Source organism: Ursus maritimus, unplaced genomic scaffold (genome assembly GCF_017311325.1).
Source record: "Ursus maritimus isolate PB19 unplaced genomic scaffold, ASM1731132v1 scaffold_4, whole genome shotgun sequence".
Taxonomy (NCBI): Eukaryota; Metazoa; Chordata; class Mammalia; order Carnivora; family Ursidae; genus Ursus; species Ursus maritimus.
In genome coordinates, this window is record NW_024426552.1 from 83,956,088 (window position 1) to 83,976,633 (window position 20,546).

Sequence of the window (20,546 nt, forward strand, 5' to 3'; positions counted from 1 at the left end):
TGATAGAAAAATGGACAAGGGACTGGAACAGAGATTGTACAAACGAGGATGTCCAAATGTCTCATAAATAAATGAAGAGGCAGCTGGCAATATTAGTCGTCAGAATCCCAAGGAAACATCACTACGTTAGCTAAAATCAAAATTACAGATGATACCACGTGTTGGTAAGGATTTGAAACAATAAAAACTCTCATATCTTCAGGGTTGGTGGGAGTTTGGAAAACCATTTGGTATTATCTACTAAACTTTCAGATAGGCGTACCCTGTGATCTCGATATTTCATTCCCAGGTTTATACCCAACAGAAATGTGCATGCTTGTGCGCCAAGAAGACATATACGGGACTCTTCACAGCAGAAGTATTTGCAGTCGCCCCAAACTGCACATGACTCAAAATGTCCATCAACAGTAGAAAGAATAAATAAATTGGCACATCCATGCAATGGGATACGATACAAGAATGAAAAGGAATGTGCTACCACCAAGTGGCGTGGCTCTAACAAACGTGGTGTATGAAAGAAGCCAACACAAAGGGAAATATTCTGTATAATTCCATTTATATAATGTTGAAAACCAGACAAAACTGAAAGATAATGTATAAGGATATATGCTTAGATGACAACACTACAAAGAAAAATAAAAAAAGTAATGGCCATACTGTCAGGATAATTGTTATCTTTGGTGTGGGACAGAGCCTGTCGTTATTGGGAGGGGCAGGAGGGGTATTTTTGTGGTGCAGGAAGTGTTTTACTTCTTTACCCTCGTGGTGGTCTCTGTAATAACTCTTGAGCTGTGCACTCTTTCATTTCTTGCATGTTTCTGTATATGTGTTATAATTCACGGTTAAAAACAAGGTAATGGGGCAAATAAACCAAGCAGTGACCTAGTATCATGCTGACAGCAGACAGATACTGGTCCTAAATTTTTAACTGAGACTTTCTTTCTTTTCTTTTCTTTTTTTTTTTTAAAGATTTTATTTATTTATGTGACAGAGAGACAGCCAGCGAGAGCAGGAACACAGCAGGGGAGTGTGAGAGGAAGAAGCAGGCTCCCAGCGGAGGAGCCTGATGTGGGGCTCGATCCCGGAACGCCGGGATCACGCCCTGAGCCGAAGGCAGACGCTTTAACGACTGCACTACCCAGGCGCCCCTAACTGAGACTTTCTATGGTAGGTTCACTCCCTGTTCATAGCCTAACTAATGCATTCACAGGGCTGTGGTGATAAAATGTCAAAACGAGGAAATGGAAATTTGTCCTATTTTTGGATGCCTCTTCAACTTTGGCCAATTTCCAGTTCCACGGAGATCTGAGAGTTTTATGGGCATTCGCCATTGCAGGTCAGCTTCGATTTAAAGATCTGACTTGAGGGAAGATCTTGAAAAACAAACACTTGTGGGAGAGCTAAGCTTTCTATATTTGCAGAACAGGGTTAGGATTGGTATTATTTGTGGCTGCCACAAACGAGAGGAAGAGCAGACATTTTCAAATGACGGTCTCTGAAATATTCATTATGTCCAGTCCTCAGGGGTACCTGCAAGGATTCTTTTAAGTTATTGTGACCAAAAGGCAAGGTGGATTTCCTTACTTTGTGTCAATATATCACAAAGCAAATCCTATGTTCTAGCATCTAATTTCCAAACCACTGCATTTTTTCAATACATATAATATGTATCATCTAGGTGCTGATAATTATGATGAAAATAAGTTTTTACAAGAAAGAGTGGGGTTCATGAGGGTTGTACCCTAGTAATGAGGGCCAATTGTCCTACTGGAGAGTAGCATCAGGTTCTCTTGGCATATCTAAATTGCCACCATAAATCCCAAACTCAATATATTTAACTTAAAATTGGTAACGGCAGGTTAGTTCTGTTGACACTTTACTGGAGATCCCAGGCCTTATAAATACAAATGTTATGTACAGCTTTCATACAATACACATTTGTTAAGCATCCACCCCGTGGGTTTGAATATATCAGTGCTGGAAAATTCAGCCTCTCTGAACATAACATATATAAAGAAAGAAATACAGACACACGCACTATGACCATGGATGGAAGGGCTCCCCTGTGCCAGGCACTAGGGTCTGCTCTGCACCTTACAAACACAGCTCTGATCCTCAAAATGACCTTGCAAAGATGTTAGAGAAAAGGAAGCCGAAGCTCAGAGAGTGAGTTACAGCCCCATGGCCACAGAACTAAGTGACAATGACTGTGGGAAAGGAAAATACAGTTTCACCCCAGGGCTCTCAGGTATATGATGAATACCTGTTTTTTTGTTTGTTTGTTTGTTTGTTTGCTTTTCGGCTTGTATGACTTGGACTAAGCTGCACATTTGCTTTGAAAGTCTCGGTCTATTTGTGTATAAATGATAGGATGTTTACTCTTCTAGATGAAAGTAAAGGGTAAATCTGTACTACCACAAAATGGGGGAATGATTTGTCTGCAACATGCACAGAAAATAAATGTCTCCTAGGCAAGAGTCAAATAGTTCTGTGAATGGATGAGGCAGGGCCTGCTGCCTAGCGGTATTTTCCTTTGAAATGCTGGCACAGGGGAACTTCAGAGGGAGACGGGCTGAGCGTGGGAGCTCGGTGAGGGGGTGGCCGAAATGCAGTGTGCGTGTGCCCCGCTCCTACCTTCTGATTGGTTTTCATGGTCTCCTCGGTGTGGTAGAGAAGGAGCTTTTCCCCGGAAGAAGTCAGGTTCACGTACACCTGGAGGCAGGGGTACTGAGAGAGTTTCCAGCAGTCCGGACCACAGCTGAAGGAGCAGTTAAAGGTCTCTGTGATGGACGCATTCACCAAGGTGCACTGAGACTCCTCGGTCCACACGCTACAAGACAGGGGAGAGGAAACACAGGCCCAGATGCTAAGGACGAGGAAGGCGCCATCAGAGGGGATCATCTGAGGCTCCTTGAGCTGGAGAATCTTCCCCAAATCGACCTTACAATCTGTCTGTTAGAGTGAATGCCTTTGAATAGAGAAGCTTTAGGCAAACTGCAACAGACACATGGATAAGCTTTGACTGGCACCTGAAAACTTTCCAGTGACTTCTGTCAGACATACTATAAGATCCAATGCTTGATTTAAGTTCGGTTGTTACTTCCTTCTCAAATTCGCTGGTAAGCACAAGGCATCTTTTACGTCACAACCTGTATCCCCCTTGGCGTCTTACATTGTAAGCAGCTCCCTGCCACACTCCAGGCCTCGTGTGCAATGTTTGGCCAGTTTGCAGGCAGCGAAGGTGTAAGGGAGAAGGGGAGGGAAGACGGCAAAGGGGCGGAGGGGCTTGACGTCTAACTCGATAGACAGAAGGACTGATATATTTCTTTATGGTCTTTCTAATAAGGGGGAAAAGATAATTCCACCCTTTTGTTGTACCAAAAGCAATCACTTGTGGCGTCTATCTTCACCCTAACTGCTGCTTTATATACATTTCTAAAACTTTGTAAGTTGGGTATATATATATTTTTTAAAAGGTGAGGGTCAGAGAAATCAGGAAACTTGCAAGGGCACGCAGCTAGTCAGTGATGGAAACAGCGATTCTACCCACTCCTGTATTTCTCTAAGGCCCAGGCTCATTCCATGGTTCTCTGTTGCCTCCCTTTGAACACAGTGGCAAAGAGGCCCTTCTATGGAGATAATGGGTTCATGTCAGTGCCCTGGGAACTGCTATTAGAAGGATTAGAGAAGAAAAAAAGCAAACTTCCAGCTGCCCATTGGTTAGTTTTTCATTCCAAAATACTTATAATTTTATGATCAAGGATAATATTTGTGATTAAGAAGTGACACACTAGCAATCAAAGTGTTACTTCTGGGTCTAAGCTGATTACCATAATGATCAGGAAACAGCACATTTTCTTTGCAGATTAATACCTCCTCCTTTTGCTGGACATGTGTTGACTTCCTTTTTCATGTCCAGCTTCATGCCAGAGGCAGAATACCAGCCCTTACCCCCTCTGGTGTGGCAAATTGCATTTTCCTAGGGCATGGGTGGTCAGATTTTGCTTATACAGAGGGGAAAAGAGTCTTAGATGGTTCTAAGCAGATGTGACGATCTGAAAGCGATTCTGGAATCAGTGAACACTCAGGCCTGAGGCATCAGCGCTTTCATTGAGAAGGAGCACAGCTGAAGGCATTGGAGACACAGAGTGGAGCAGCCACAAATGGGAAAGATGATGCCTTAATTTTAGCAAATTACTGTATTTCTGCTCGATTTTGCTTCTAAAATGAAAGTATTAATTTAGGTGGGGAAATGAATGCCACAAAATGGTTTGATTCTCTTTCAGATCGAAATCTCAAATTTTCATGTGAAAGGGCCTCGTTTCTTTAAGCTGAACCACTGTGAGACTTTCCCCATTAGTTACAGCAATGCCAGGCTCCCCTGTGCTCAAAGTGTCCAATTTATGGACAACAGTTAGCTGGAGAGGCTGTGGGGATTTATCATGCGGCTTACTCAGTGGGAAATACACTTGCTGTTTCAGTATTTAATTGCCTCCCTATCTATTCAGTAAACCCAGGGCAAATATTAAAACGAAAAGGGTCCAAACTCTGTTATTGTTAAAAGTTGATTCTTAGCAGTGTTTCTCAGCCTTGATAGCACATTAGGATCACTGCGGGGAACTTTGAAAGATGCTGGTCACTGGGTCCCACTACAGACCATTCAATCTGACCTTCTGGGGGTAATGGTGGGGGTGGGGCTGGGCATCAGTATTTTTTTAAGTTTCTCAGGAAGTACAAATGTGCAGCTGAGAACCACTGATGTGTGGGGTGACGAAGAGGGGCGTGGGCTAGAAAAGGAACGATGGTGGAGAACAAAGGTGTGGAGAGGCAAGAATAGGGACTCTGGAAGGAGTGCGGTGTGGGTTTGAATCTTACCTCTGCCTATGCTACCGTTGTATGGCCTCAGACAAATTGTAACCATCTTGAGGCTCAGTTTGGCCATTTTTATAGTGAGTATACTCATGTTGAACTTCCCTTATAAGGTATTTGTGAGCCTGAAGCAAGTCATGTCTGGGAAGGCCCTGCACGTAGTAGGCAGCCTATACACAGAACTATTTTTATCCTTGTTATTTGATAAGATTATTAAAAATAATATGCGCCAGGCATTGCTCAAAGTTCTTATTGGGAAAGAAGGAGAAAGAGAAGACCAACGACCGTGTCCCAACCACCCAATAGCATTACCTCTGCATGTACGAGCGCAGGAGCGTGATTCCCAGCAGAAAGTACATCATGATGGAGCAGACCATCATGGCCAGTCCCAGGAGAATGGCCCGGTCCTCTCCTGCTTTCAGTGCTGTGACAGTTTTCCTTTTGTCCAGGAGGTCGTGGTCCCTGATTTTTTGGTAAATATTTCTGAGGTTGAAAATAATACAGTCTTACATGAAGTTCACAGGTAATCAGCACACCCCTGAAGAGCAGGTAAGCCTCTGCCCATCGCTTCCTAGGGTAGAAGGATCTAGAGGAGCCCTCCAACCCTACCTGAATGCAATCAGATCCGAGCATATGACTGACGGTTGCCTCCCAACACACACGTGTACATACCAACCTTGAGCAGAAACAAGTCACCCTTCCTTACTTGGGGCCCATGTCTAATTGGAAATACTTTTTCCTTCTCTTAAATCTGAAGAAAGAAAGCACTCCCTTCAACTCTTAAAATACTGCTTTGGATTTGCCATTTAACCTGCAGCTGATTATCATTGATCTTTTTATACTCTCTGAATACCTAATGGAGCATTAATTCAAATAAATGGCAGTAGACATCAGAAATCTATCAACTTAATACCTTATTTCCCTTCAGTAGTAATAGACAGAAGTTATTTTGGTTAACATTTTTCTCATGCTTAGGGTTGCTTAGGGCTCTGTTGACTTGAGATTTGTAAGCAATGTGAAAATAAGAAGTTGTGACCCGGTCTTTTTTCTTATAGGTATAAACACTTGAGTGAGTTTCAAAAAATATCAGTCAGGACTAGGCTCTATAACCTTGAATAGTTTTATTAGTATTTTTGTTTTTTTTTTTTAATTTAGAGCAGAAACATAGGGTAAGAAAGAACATGAGATTGGACCAAAGTGACTCCTGAGTTCAAAACCTGATTTCCCCAATAGCATTACCTCTGCATGAACGAGCGCAGGAGCGTGATTCCCAGCAGAAAGTCCATCATGATGGAGCAGACCATTACTACCTATGTGATCAATGCAAATTCCTCAGTCTTTCTGATTCCATTCTTTGCAAAGTGGGAATAATGTGTAACTGAATTGTAATAGTTAAATGAGATGACGTAGGAAAATTATCCAGGAAAATGATTGACATGAAGCATTTAACAAGTGTTTGCATTGGAAAATGGGGTGGGGAGCTACAGCTCCATGACAGGAATATCAAAATATCCTAATATTGCTACACTCTTCCAAAGAATTTCTAAAGGACAGAATGGCAGGGAAATAAATAATGTAGAAAGCTTATGAGTGGAAGGCTTGATCCGAAACAAGATCTAGAGGAGAAGACAGAAAAGAAGTTGCTGGGGAGCTGGATGCTTGGGGAGATAAATGAGAAGTGTGGGATTTGGTAAAACAGATGACCAGGGAAGGAGCAGCTCAGGCTCCTTTAGTTTCTATTTTGAGAAGGGAGCTTTGGATTGCAGGGGTCCAGGAGTAGGGGAGTTGCTGGCCTTATTTAGGGCCTGGGAACAGAGAGAAAGATAAATAGAAAGCTGAAATGGAGGAAGAAACTCTTATGCCCTTTTTTTAGCTTTAGGCAAGAAGCCAATATACACAAGAATAACTGCAGATTTTCCTTTAAATTTTCTATCACTAGTCATTCTTCTTGCTTGGAAAAGAAACCAGAGTAAAGTAAAGAACGGAACTTTGCAGGGGAGGGGAGAGATGCCTGTTGTTTGTACAATTGTGGGTATATTCAGGGCTTCTCTTTAGCTTTGTGCTCCAGCATGGCCTTACTGATGTTTATGGTTTGCATGCCATCCTGGTCGGCTAGTTCCTTCTGGGCTGGTTGTTAGATATTTTGAAGTGTGAGAACATGTATGGACTTAATATATTTCCAGAAGTCTTTAGGGTATTTATTAATCCAGTTATTAGAGTGTAAAATTAACCAATTAGCTTATTATTATTTAAAGTTCTCTTCATGAGGTAGTTTATACAAACCTTCTGTTTCCTTGAAGAGTGGGCCCATTGTAGTAGGAGAATCATAGCTAAATAGAAGCCATATTTCTGTGGTCATGTTCTTCCTAGCTCCCCCCCTTCTCACTCCCTGCTCCTCATTATCCTCAATGCCAGAGGTCCTGAGAGTCCATATCTTCCATTATTCTCCAGCTCCCAAGCCCAATTCCTCCAGACCAGCTGCTCTGCTCTGCTTTTGACTTCCATAGACTGGTCACCACCCGTCCCCTAAGTTTTTCTATTTGTTTCCCGACATTTCCTTTGGAAAACATAAGATTCATATCAAAGTTCTTTAAACTTGACTCCTTATTAACTTGAATTTAAAAAATCTGTGCCCATTAGCTGCTAAAGCCAGCAGTAGGCAGGGAGAGATGGGCTCAGTTTCTGAGTGACTTCAAAGAGCTGTTGTAATGTGATGCTACTAAGCTATTATTTATCAAAATGTATTTAATTCTGATGGCTGCCTCGAGATTCGCATTTCCTGCAGATGGAAGCCAGCAAAGGAAAGCAGCAGTCTCGCAGTTCCAGGGGATTAGGCTGTCACTCCACATCACTCATGTCAGACCATACCCATGAAAGATGCAGTGTAATCAGTCAGTTATGTCACCAGGACAAGAAGCATATAAAAATGATTCAAATGAGCAATTTAAAAACAACTCACAATTTAGAAATGTTTAACAAATGTTGTTCATATGCTCTGAAATTTGTAGAGAAGAAGGAAAATGATTGGTTTCCGCACAGGCCAAAAGGTATGTAGGAAATCGGGATATTACTCAGCAAAAAGAAAGTGGATGAGTGGGGCCGTATCCACCAAAATCATCAATAAATTATTGTTGAATTCATGGATAAATTAAGGAATGAATGATTTGGGAGAACAAAGAGCTCAGTTTAAGTCCACAAACTTATCTTGAGTGCTGATAGCCTCTAGTTACTGGGGATATGGCCCCTGCCCAAGACAGGCATGAAAATAAATATCAACATAGGGTAGTGAATTCAATGATGGAGCGATTCACAGAGTGAGTACAAAAGAGGAGTAATTTTCCTTTAGCCTGAGAGAGCAGGAGAGGAAGCAATGAGGCATTAAGGTTAGGGAAGGCTTCCTGGAGGTAATACCTTAAGCAGAATCTTCAAGATTGAATCAGAGTTATCCAAATGAGACGGGACTCAAGGCTATTTCAGACAGAAGGAATCACATGAACAAAGGGATGAAGATTTACAACTGTATGGTGACTGCCAGAAACTACAAACATTTTCATATTACTGGGATGAGTGTGGGGCCGGGGAAATGAGGTAGATGAGTTTGGAAAGGTGGTAGGTCATGAAGGGTTTCGTAAGTCATTCTAGAGCTTGGCCTTTATCCTGTAGTTAACGGGAAGCTGTCAGAGAGTGACATAATCAGAACTGAGTTTCAGAATGATCACTCTGGCTGCAGTGTGGAGATTAGATTAGAAATGGAGCAAGACCAGGGGGCGCCTGGGTGGCACAGCGGCTAAGCGTCTGCCTTCGGCTCAGGGCGTGATCCCGGCGTTACGGGATCGAGCCCCACATCAGGCTCCTCCGCTATGAGCCTGCTTCTTCCTCTCCCACTCCCCCTGCTTGTGTTCCCTCTCTCGCTGACTGTCTCTATCTCTGTCGAATAAATAAATAAAATCTTTAAAAAAAAAAAAAAGAAATGGAGCAAGACCAATCGGAAAGAATTAGGAAATTGTGACTGTAGTGTTGGCGGGGGATGATGAGGCCTGGATGTAGGATGGAGGTAGGATAGATGGAGAGAAAGGGATGTATGGAGAAACACATGGAGATAAAACTGCAGGGTTTGGTGATTAATAGAATGTAGAGGATGATGAGGAAGTCAGAAAGATGTAGTTTTGACTTATGCCCAAGTACTTGGTTTGCATCCCTGGGGAAATGGTAGAAAGTGTTAAAACCGGGATTCTTACGTCCTTACGCTTCAGGGTTTCCAAGAAGGGACTTTGCTGCTCTGGCCAAGAAGGGAGAGGCCAATGGTGCCTTTATAGATTCTCCCCTTCACAAGCATAGTGTCCTGAGCTCAGGTGGAGGAGTGACTAATTTGATTGGCCAGATGGGTCAGAGCCTGACAGTCAAGGGGCCAGGTCTATCTTCTGGGTGAGTTTGCGTGTCATCGTTCATGTATGGCACAATTAAAAAAAAAATCCTTTTGGACTTGTCTTTGTTCAGGCCTGGTATGTCTTGGCCTTCCTTTCTCCAGGCAGAAAGCCCCAGTGGGGAAAGCATATTCACAGCCTGAGACTATGTGGTTCTTTAGGTGAGCCCTGCCACGCCAAGCCATCTTCCGTGCTGTGTTTCGGGCTTCATACTAGGAAAGCGTGTACTTTGGGAGTTACTGGGCCACTACTAACACAGGTGGTGTTTCATCTCCCTTTAGTCCTTTGCATTTATTCTCTATGAATCTACCTGAAAGGGGGCAGGGAGAGACATAAGGGAATGAAGGCCAGTACGGTTCAATGAAGTAGAGGTCTCAGGAGAAAAAGTATGGGGCATGGCTATAAATTCAGTTTTGAACATGAGGGAGGTCCAACAGTAGGTATAGAGCATGAATTTGGATTTATAAGCTTGATGCAGATCCAGCCTTGGTATGTTCCAGAAAAGCAGTAGGTTTAAGCTCTGTTGAGGCCGTCTTAGCTTCATGGTGAACTATGAATCGATATGATGACATAAGTCAACATTTATAGATGGTGACAGCAACAAATAGTAGATATGTACAGTCTTTATTACATAGACAGGGAGTATTCTGTCCAAATCCTTTTGGTGAATGGGAGTTATTAATGTACAAGCCAAATCTAAGTACAGCAAAAGTCTGATAATAGATCGACAAGGCAAATCCAAGTATAACAAAAGATCTTGCATAGAAAAGGATTTTCTATTGTCCAATAAAGCTTTTTTTCCCAAGCAATAGTCAGCACAATACAATTTTTTTTCGAACTCCGTATTTGGATAGCTTCTTAAAGTTTGATATTAGGACTCAGCCTGCAGTTCATAAACAAATTATTTATGAGATTATGTGATAACAAACACGGCTATAAAGAGTAAAGTGTGTAAGATTTTTCTCCTTTGTCTTCCCTATTTAAATTCAGATTCCCCTGGTAGTTAGCCTGCTGGGAAATAAACTACTCATGTTAAGGCAGGGTAAAGGTTATTTATTAATTCATTTGTTTATTTGTCAATATTTTAAAATCCTCATAAGATGAAACACATGGTGCTGAGTTCTGGGGATACAAAATGAGTAAGACTCATGAGGGGGCTGGGTGGGAGACCAATGAAACCGATCTCAGAGTAGAAAGGGAAGCAAGTCAATGTGCTGGGACCATTGGCCAAAGGATCAGTTACTGAATAGCTAATTCACCAAGAGCCAATTTGCTGAAGGATCAGTTTGCTAAATGAAGAGTTTGCCTACTTTATTACATTTACACGAACAAAGACTCATTTTAAGGACTATTGTCTTAAGTATAGTAAATGAATATGAATACCTTTTTGTTACGGATATTGTTAAGAACACATTCAATCAAAAAGTACATTTTTCTTATGAATATATTCTTTTTAGCAGCATTGTAAGATCTATTTGACTTTTTTTCAAAGCTAAGCTTCCTAGGGAGACTGAGTCTCTCTATAAATACATTCTTATGAATACATTCATAGATATCTTTCTTGACTATGTGAATATATTCTTCTAATAGATATAACAAAAATTTAGTGTTTCATTTGTGAGAATCTCAGTTTATACTGATTATTTTTCAAAACTTTTTTAGAGTCATTTGCTGTTTTCCTAACATTTTAGCATCACTGAGATTCTTACGGCAAATTTCATACTGACTACTTTGATAGATTTGTCAGCTTTACCAATTAACCAAAATTTGTTTCTTTTAACTATTCATAAGGTATGGTAATTAATCTGGGACAGGAATTTTAACAGCTATTGAAGATTCTGTAACGTTTCATTTGAAAAGTTTTTTTTTCTTCCTTATAACATCATCTTACAAAATGTTTAATTTGTTTCTGCTCTGGTTCCTGCTATTGCAACCGGAAGGATCTGGGTAAAAATGGTGGGACCCTTTGCTGGGGGAAGGTTGAAGAAGTTGAACTGTGCGTAATGTGCAGTTTGGCAACCTGCTAACCCATAGAACTCTGTGGGGTTGCAATAATCATATTGAGTTTCTGGCACATAGCTAAATTTGAGAAATTCATTGAAATAATTGACCTTCTTCTTCTCCTCCTCCACTCCTCCTCTCCTTCTCCTCCTCCGTTCCTCCTCCTCCTCCTCCTTCTTCTTCCCCTTCTTCTCCTCCTCCTCCTCCTCTTCCTCCTCCTCCTCCTTCTTCTTCTTCTTTATAATGTCTTCAGGCAAATTGGCTATCACTGTGTTGGGTATCCCCTGAACTGGGCATTCAGCAAATTGGTGGTAGTGAACTGTCCCAGGGCTATGCTTTACAAGCATGAAGGTGGCACAGAAGTGTGCCAGTGAAGGCCATAACCTGATTTCAGCAGCAATGATTAAGGGTCCTGTAACAGACTGAAGTGAGTTTTTGATAAGCAAACAATTGAGAAAGAGAAGAGTATCCAGGCAGAATGTGAGAGATTAGGAGTAGTTGAGTATGGTTGGATTCTAGGATCCTGTGGGTGGGGATGGCAGGCAGCAAGCTGGTTAGATATGCGGGGGCCAGAGATAAAGAATCTTGTGAGTCTTCCGAAGTTAGAAGAACCATTGAAAGAATTTAAGGAACGAAATAATATAATTACATTTGTATTTTAGAAAGATCACTCATGTTAGTGTTGCTGGTTGTTTAAAAAATTTTAGAGGCTGATTCTGAAACTCTCCCTGTGTTTCAGGTGTTCGATAAAGAGGAGTGGAAAAAAAGCAGTGACAGAGGAGGTGACAATTTAGATCTAAGCATCATTTGTGTCCAGAATCAGTAACACTGTGGGGTTTTAATGAGACTTTCTCATCAGAGAAACAAAAGACAGCGAGTGCTAGAACACAGAGACGGCAGGAAGATAAGTCCAGAGCTATGAGAGAGGTGAGAGGAGACAGGTGGGAAGGAGAAGTAGGTATGATATGAATAAAAGTAAAGAATTCTGTGTATCTGAAGTTACTTGGAGGAGATCCTTCAGAAACTCACACGTAATACTTAGCATACTGAATATTTATATTTATGTCATTTTGGCCTAACGAATACTGAGCTGCTGAAGAGTTAGAGCCAGACCACATTCATCTCTGTGGGCTCGGTCTCTCGCATTTATTAGGGTCACAAAACATGTTCCTTTGATGTGGCCTGGAAATGGCTACGATATGCTTAGGTTGTGAGGTACCAGCGTAAGGAGACTAAATGGCCAACTGAAGCTGAAAAAATCAGAGACCATGGCTAGAATAGGCTCTTGGCTTTTTTTTCCTAACAGTGCCCATTGGACTCTACCACCAACAAATTTAGTATTCTTTCCAGAAAAACTTCAAGCTTTCCAGGGACTGTGAGCTCTGATTTCCAGACTTCAAGGAAAAGAGTCATTTGTTAGATCCTATGGGAGTGAATCTGGGGGACAATGGATTGCAGAGTGCCCGCTGAGCTGAGTTGCTCTATGTTTCTGCTCGAGGAACAATAACCCATTATCTCACATGGCAGAGCTGGGAGTGGCATCAATTAAAACAACCATTGTTCTGCCTTTTGTCCAACAAAGCCTTCCATGGTTTTGAGATATGCTTCTTCATATGTATATCCTTTTCTATGAATTCCAGATTTCATGTTTTTTTGTACCTTGAGCTAGGAGGTGTATTTCTATGCAGTCCATTTTGATTAATCTAATTATTATTGTTTCCAATCTTTCAAACTACACATTCCATTGGGTGAAATGTGTTTTGAGTTTGGGAACGAATGGCAGTCACATTTAATATAGTTATTAATATGACAGGTTTTGTCCATAAACCTAATGTTATTGTGAACTTATTAATCCACAGGACTTCCCAGGAAGTCTTGTAAGATTATTTTATGAATAAAAGACAAAAGATGAGAGCAAAATTATGGAAACAAAAGTAGGAGTTATTTCTTTTTAGTCCTGCCTTTAACTTACCAGATGACACAATTTCCCAATGATATCTTAATTTTTAATTCTTATTCATTTTTTACCTGATCTACTAGCATATTGGAATGAATAAAATGTCTTTAGTAAAAAATATAGAAGGAAAGAGAAAATTGTGTGAATCCTTTAGATAAGTCAGGGTATCCTTATAACCTAAAGCACTTTTGAGAAGCATTACCTTTATACTGACCACATTATTTGGCTCTAGGGCAATAATGTTATAAAAATAAGTAACAAAAAAATAACTAGAATGGCTCTAAATATGGAAATAAAAATCAAGTTCCAAAGAACTCATGGGTCATAGAATAAAACATGATAAATTAGGATCTATTTAGGACTAAATGATAATAAAAACACTGTAGAGTGACTAATGGGATGTGACTAAAGCAATACTTGGTTAGAAATGTATAGTATTATATGCTTGTATTAGATAATAAAGGGGCCTGAAAATTAATATGCTAGGCATCTAACTTAGGGAGTTATGAAAAGATTAAGAGAATGTATTAAAAGAAAATGTAAGAGGGAAATAGTAAATAATAGAAGATAAATTATATTAAAGGATCAATGAATACAAAATTAATTTTTTGAAAAGACTAATGAAATAGACAAATCTCTGACAAGACTGATGAAGAATAAAATAGAGAAGGACCAAATAAATGTTAAGAATTAAAAAAACCGGGGCGCCTGGGTGGCACAGCGGTTAAGCGTCTGCCTTCGGCTCAGGGCGTGATCCCGGCGTTCTGGGATCGAGTCCCACATCAGGCTCCTCCGCTGGGAGCCTGCTTCTTCCACTCCCACTCCCCCTGCTTGTGTTCCCTTTCTCGCTGGCTGTCTCTATCTCTGTCGAATAAATAAATAAAATCTTTAAAAAAAAAAAAAGAATTAAAAAAACCATAAATACATACAGCATGGATTAGAAAGATAATAGAGGATATTTAAAGCAACTTTATAGCAAGACATTTGAAAACCCTGATATACATAATTTATTGAAATATACAGCAAATTCTTACAAATATATAACTTACTGAAAAAGATTCAGAAATAAGTAGAAAATTTAAACAGTTCTAAATTACTAAAAAATAGAATCATAAATTTAAAAAATCCTCATAATGGAAATACCAGGCTCTGATATTTTATAGGTGAGTTCTACCTATATTATACAAATCATTCTGGAGTATAGAAAAAGATGGAATGTTATCCAACCTATTTATGAGATTAGCAAATTTTGATGCCAAAAGTAAATCAGATAACATAAAAAGGAGAATTATGGACCAATTTCATTCATAGACGTAAATGCAAAAATTTTAAAAACAAGTTGGCTTACTAAATCTAGCAATACATAAAAGTGAAAACACATCATGATCCATTTGGGGCTATCCCAGGAATATAATGTTGGTCATCATTTGAGTGTCTATTAATGTTACATAATATATAAACATATTAAAGTGTTACCATCATATGAAGAGAAACATTTCTGATAATACTTAACACCAATTTATGATGAAAGCTCTTACTGAATTAGAAATTGATAGGAACATCCTTAATGTGATGAATAGTATAGAGGAAATATCTATAGTAAACCTGATGCTTAATGGTGAAGTGTTTAAAGATTCTCTTTATAAGCAGGAACAAAGCAAAGATGTTCACTATTATCTGTTTTATTTAATATATGGCATAGTATAATATGGTAAGAAAAATAAATAAATGGTTTATTTACTGATAAAAAAGTAGCAAAAATATGTTATTCACTCTTGATATGACTATGAAAAACATACAAAAGAATCTATAGATAAATTGTTAAAATTAATTAGAAAATTGGCATAGTTGAAATAAAAGTTGATATACCATTTCCCTTTCCATCTGCCTGTAAAAGTAGAAAATACAATTTAAACATTAAAAAATCAGTACCTATGAGTACTTAGGAATAAGTCTAATGAACTATGTGCAAGTTCTCTTTAGAGAAATTATAAAACTTTATTGGGAGACATTAGGGAAGACAAATCAATGTAGAGATTAATTATATTCAGAGAAAGACTTGATACATAAGGATGCAAATTTTCCATAAGCTGATTAATAGATTTCATAAAATTCCAGTAAAATTTCAAGAAATTCAGTAAAAATTTCGAGCAGGGTAGGTATGACTTGACAAGCTGGCTCTAAGATTTATATGGAAGCACAAACATCTAAGGATAGCGAACACACTCCTGAGTACAAAAGAACAGGTAGGTGACTTGTTCTGTTCGGTGTCAAGGTTATTACAATGTTAAAGTTTGTAAGCTCAAGTGTGGTGTCTGTCTGAGGTAGGCAAAGCTGACCAGTGACACGAAATAGAGATCCCAAAACGTATCCATGTGTATGTGGAAACCTAGTATATGACACATGTGTGCTTTTAGATCACGGGGGAAAGGATATCCTATTTAATAAAAGGTGCCGGGCCAATTGGTTACCTACAGAGAAAAAAAATTGGATGCCTACTTCACAAAACTCAAAAGCCAACTTCAGATGATTAAAGATCTACTTGTGAAAGGCAAACCTACAAAATGTTAAAGAGACTGTGAACTTGGAGTAGGAAGGGCTTTAAAAATGTTCAAAAAATTGCCAACTTAGAACACATTAAAATAAGAACATATGTTTATGAAAAGACATCACAAAAAAAGCGAAAGCAAGTATCAAACTGGGAGAAGCTATTTGTGCAGAATAAACAGACAAAGGGTTAATATAAATTTTTAGAAAGAATTCCTATAAATCAATAAGAAAAAGACAAAAAATCCAGTAGAAAAATTGACTACATATTTGAACAGGCACTTCACAGAAAAGAGCAAGGGAAATTGGCTAAGTCTTATTAGTAATCTGAGACATGGGAATTGAAAGCACAGTGCCTTCAGGATTAATGAAAATTAAAAATCTGAAAACCCTAGGCAAGGTTGAAGAGCGATGAGATCACATTAATGGCTGCTTTGGGAAACAATGGCATTACCTGGTAGAGTGGAAGCTGTGCGTACTTTTGAACCATATATTCCTAAATTAGGTACATGTCTTAAGAAATATTTGTGCAAAGTGTATGAGGAGATATGGACAAGAGGGATTCTAGCAGCACCGTTGGTACAAAAAGAACTAGAAATAATGCAAATGTCTATTAGCAACAGACTGGATGAATAAATGGTCATGGATTCATATAATAATGTACTACACAGCAGGGAAAAGGAGTTAGAGTTACATCAGCACTGATAGATCATAGAAACATAGAAACTTTTTTGGTGAAAAAAATCAGTTGCGGAATCTTCGTAAGCCATGATTCCATTTATATAAAGTCTCCAAACGTTCAGAAGTAAACAATATATTGCTTAAAGATTCAAATGTGATAAACTCATGAAGAAAAAGCAAAGGAATGATAAGCAGAAAATTCAGGAAGGTAGTTATCCCTGGATAGGGGCTGGGAAAGGGAGGAGGGTGCTATTAGGGAAGCATCCTCAAGGACTTAAAAAATTCTGATTGCTTTATTTTTTAACCTTAATGAAGGGTACTCAGATGCTTATTATATCATCATCCTTTGTGTGTTAACATGATAAGTATTCCTTTATATCAGTTCACTATTTAATAAAAACAATCCAAAGAATATTTGATAAAAGCTCAGCTGTAATGTCCTTAGCCGATAAACGCTCTCTTCTTTAAATTCTGAATTAGTTATTGTTGATGCTGTTTTATTTTGCCGCCTGCAATTCAGGGATTAAACTAAGCTCACCTAACAAAGAAGTTTGTTCAGAGATGAAAAAGTATTCCTTCTTGCTGCTTGTGTGTGGAATAGAGGATAAGGATAGAAATCGGTGTTTTGCATACAGCAGATGATCAGAACAAGAACTGCCTTTGAATTCAACGAATGAAAAAAATGCAAAATTGACTTCACCTTCCCTTGAGCCATAAGACATTTGGTTTCAGAATTTTTGGTGGACTTTTCCTTCCACTTGGTTGCTCTGCCTGTCTGTAAGCTATTTCCTGATGTTCCGTCTTTTGAGGAATCCCAGGGAAGCCAATATCCTGACAAGCTTGGCTGTGGTCTTGGGAAGCGGTGGTGTGGAGTGGAGCTGAGGCTTTTTGGCTGCCTGGCCCCTGGGACTGCTGTAGGAGCACAGCTGGAGAAGCCAGACACCCAGAGGCCAGGTTTGCAGCAAGAGAAACTGAAGGTGGAACAATCACCAGCAGTTCTGGGCAGTGCTGCCCGACCACCTAGTTAATTTATCTCCAAATAATTAACTTGAGGACCTTAATTATCTAGACTCATTATCAGCCATCATCACCTTCATTATCACCATGATTACTGCCACTAAGAGCATCTTAAGCAGAGCAATAGACGCTATTCCAAATCACTTTTAAAATCTGAGTCCTATCCTACCAGAGTCTGTGAATCAGGCAGTGCAGACGAAGGTGTGGTCCAGGGCGAGGTACAGATGAATGAACCATCACAGTCTGTGAATCAGGCAGTGCAGACGAAGGTGTGGTCCAGGGCGAGGTACAGATGAATGAACCATCACAGTCTGTGAATCAGGCAGTGCAGATGAAGGTGTGGTCCAGGGCGAGGTACAGATGAATGAACCATCACACTGAGGATACTGGCTCAGTAGCAGATTCTGTTGCTCTATTCATTGGCTGTTTTTCCATTTGTCTTTGACTTTCAAGGCTAAAACCATGCAGATTGATTTCACGGGCCTCGGCATTTCTACCCCATAAAGCAAGCTTGCTGAAAATTACTTCTTATAGTCAATATTTTAATTCTTTTAAATCTCATAGTTATTGAAATCATAATTTGAAAATAAAAAAATGAAAGTAGTAATTTAAGAGTTTCATATAATTTTAATGGTGTAGAATATAAAGCTAATTATTGGCTCCCTTTAACTCCTCAAACATTGCCAATATATCATATCCCCATGTTTGCTATCTTCTTTGATATTCAATTTTCAGCTGTAATTTAACACAATCTCTCCCCTGCAGGCTTGTCCCTTGACTGCTGCTCCAAGTATCTCATGTTTGAAAGAGCCTATGTAAGCTATGGGATGCAGGGGAGAGAATATGACCTTGAGTTCAAATTCTGATTCCATCACTGGCTAGTTGTTGGACCCTGGGAAGTTATTTAAAATCGCTGAGCCTCAGCTTCCCCATCTGTAAAATGGACACAATAATCTCTATCTTATAAATTAAGAGAGCAGTTTATGTAAAACATATAGTATCCAGTAATTGCTTCTTAGGTATTAATCTTTTTGTAAAAACATCATATATGTGTATATATATTGAATAAGTTAATTAAGTATATATATATATATATATATACACATATATATATTATGTATTAATTAACTTATTCAATAAGAATAAATATGGGTATTTATACCCATGGGTATTTATAATAAGTAATATTAATTAACTTATTCAATAAGAATAAATATGGGTGAAATAAATCACACTTCACCTGCTCTGATGAAGTCTTCAAAATCTCAGACAGGCTAGCCGTTGGAAGTCACAATATTGCTGTAGGGCAACAAAATCTCTGCCATTTTTTCGCCATCCCTGTCAGTGGACTTTTTTCTTTTATTTAGGAAATGAGATTACATGCAAAATACGGAATTTTCAAATGACACACCAAGTGTTAGTCTTATAGTAAAGATCTTGCTGAAAGAGGATTCACTTGGCTTGAAAGCAAATGAAAAATAACTTGATTAAGCATTGAGAAAAAGCATGTAGAAATCTTGAGATGAACAAAGATAGGGAATTTTCAGTTGATCTTGTGTTGTGATGAGCACTGGGACTTTGTTCAAATGCTAGTTGCCTTCTGGGCAGCAATTTTACTTAAACATCATATCATTATTTTCCCCATAATTAAGATAGTATGACACATTACAAAGGATTTGGAAAACGGAGAAGGGAAAAACATGTTTTTCCTTCCAGGCTTTTTCCTATGTATATATATATTTTTTGTGGCTGCAATCATAGTTTGTATATAATTTTTCAACTTGATTTTTCAGTTACTATTATGTCAAAGCATTTTTAAGTGCTAAGTGATATATTACATTCCATGATTTATTTAACAGATTTTCTGTTATGAATACTAAGGTTGCTTCCAAGTTTTTTGCTGTAATATATAGTTGCTGTGAAGAACAATTTTGGTTTTAGAATTTTTCAACGGATTTTCTTTGTAGGATAATACAGACTTTCAAAGGAAAAATAAAAGTACCAGTTCTCAAAACTGCATTCAAGTAAACCTCCCTCAGCTCCTTCCTTGTGTCCAGCACCATTTACCAAGCCTGGTTTCTATCAGATGCTGCAGACAGGTGAGCCTTGCTTAAGTTGCAGTAGATAAGCTGGTATAGATCGTGGTGTTTTAAACTTCACCAAACCCAAGTAATAGTGTAAGGCCAATGAGAAAAGAGAGAAGCAAAGAAAACAAATGGAGAGGAAATGAATATTTAAAAATGGTCGGAGAATTTTATGAATGGATTTATTCTCTAAGCCCAGGTGGGGGGGGGAGGTGCTGGACTGAGCTGTGTAATTGTCATTTTGTCTTTTATTAACATTGCTTTTGCCTTTCAATCTTTCTTCTCATTCCCCCATTCCTCCCTTACACCAAGCTATTCTTCTAAGGCCTTTAGGGCTCCATGGACTTGTCTATCCTCTTTTCATCCTCCCATAGTTTCTGCTTTCCTTCCCTGCCATATGTCTTTGAAATGCAATTTTCATCATTTTGATTTCAGATACTTACTGTGCCGGGTACAGTGGTGGGTGCTGGAAATTCAGTGGACAGTAAACCACAAAGTCTGTGCTGGTCAAGATGACTGAATGCATAAGTGAAGGCAGAGCGGGAGCTAGCCAAGTGATGAGTGGGTGGGGATGTGCATGGGTGAAGGGCATTTCTGACAGGGAACAGCCTTTGCAAAACTGCATAGAGAGTGCAAGGGGGAGGGCCAAAGTGTCAGAAGGCCTACTCCCTTGGTATAGAGCCCACCACACATTAACACTCGTGAAACATAAAGCTCGGTTGCCTCATGCTTTCTACTGGCATGCTGCCTGGGTGGTCAGGTTAAATGATCCTGGAAAGCCCTCTGAGTCCCTGTGATGTACCTTTTCTCATCATGTCTGTAAGATGAAGAAGTCCGGCCACTGGTCCATATAAACATCTTAGAGGATGTTGGTCCAGGGGCTCCTTTCCTTACGGTGGAAGTCCTGGAGGAATTGCGGAAAGACCTAGAAGGGGAACACACCGAAGTTAAATCCATTACGTTAAG

General features: G+C 39.3%; 1 protein-coding gene across 1 annotated transcript in view; it reads right to left on the reverse strand.

Annotated features, from left to right (window-relative positions):
- The window catches only part of KCNMB2 (potassium calcium-activated channel subfamily M regulatory beta subunit 2), a 234,030-nt gene that overhangs the window by 13,943 nt on the left and 199,541 nt on the right, over positions 1 to 20,546 (reverse strand). The window contains exons 2-4 of the mRNA XM_008705315.2: positions 20,383 to 20,505; positions 5,182 to 5,352; positions 2,635 to 2,830 (exon numbers count right to left, since the gene is read on the reverse strand). Coding sequence (XP_008703537.1) covers positions 2,635 to 2,830; positions 5,182 to 5,352; positions 20,383 to 20,438 — 423 coding nt within the window. The 5' untranslated portion in view covers positions 20,439 to 20,505. The remainder of the gene's footprint in view (positions 1 to 2,634; positions 2,831 to 5,181; positions 5,353 to 20,382; positions 20,506 to 20,546) is intronic.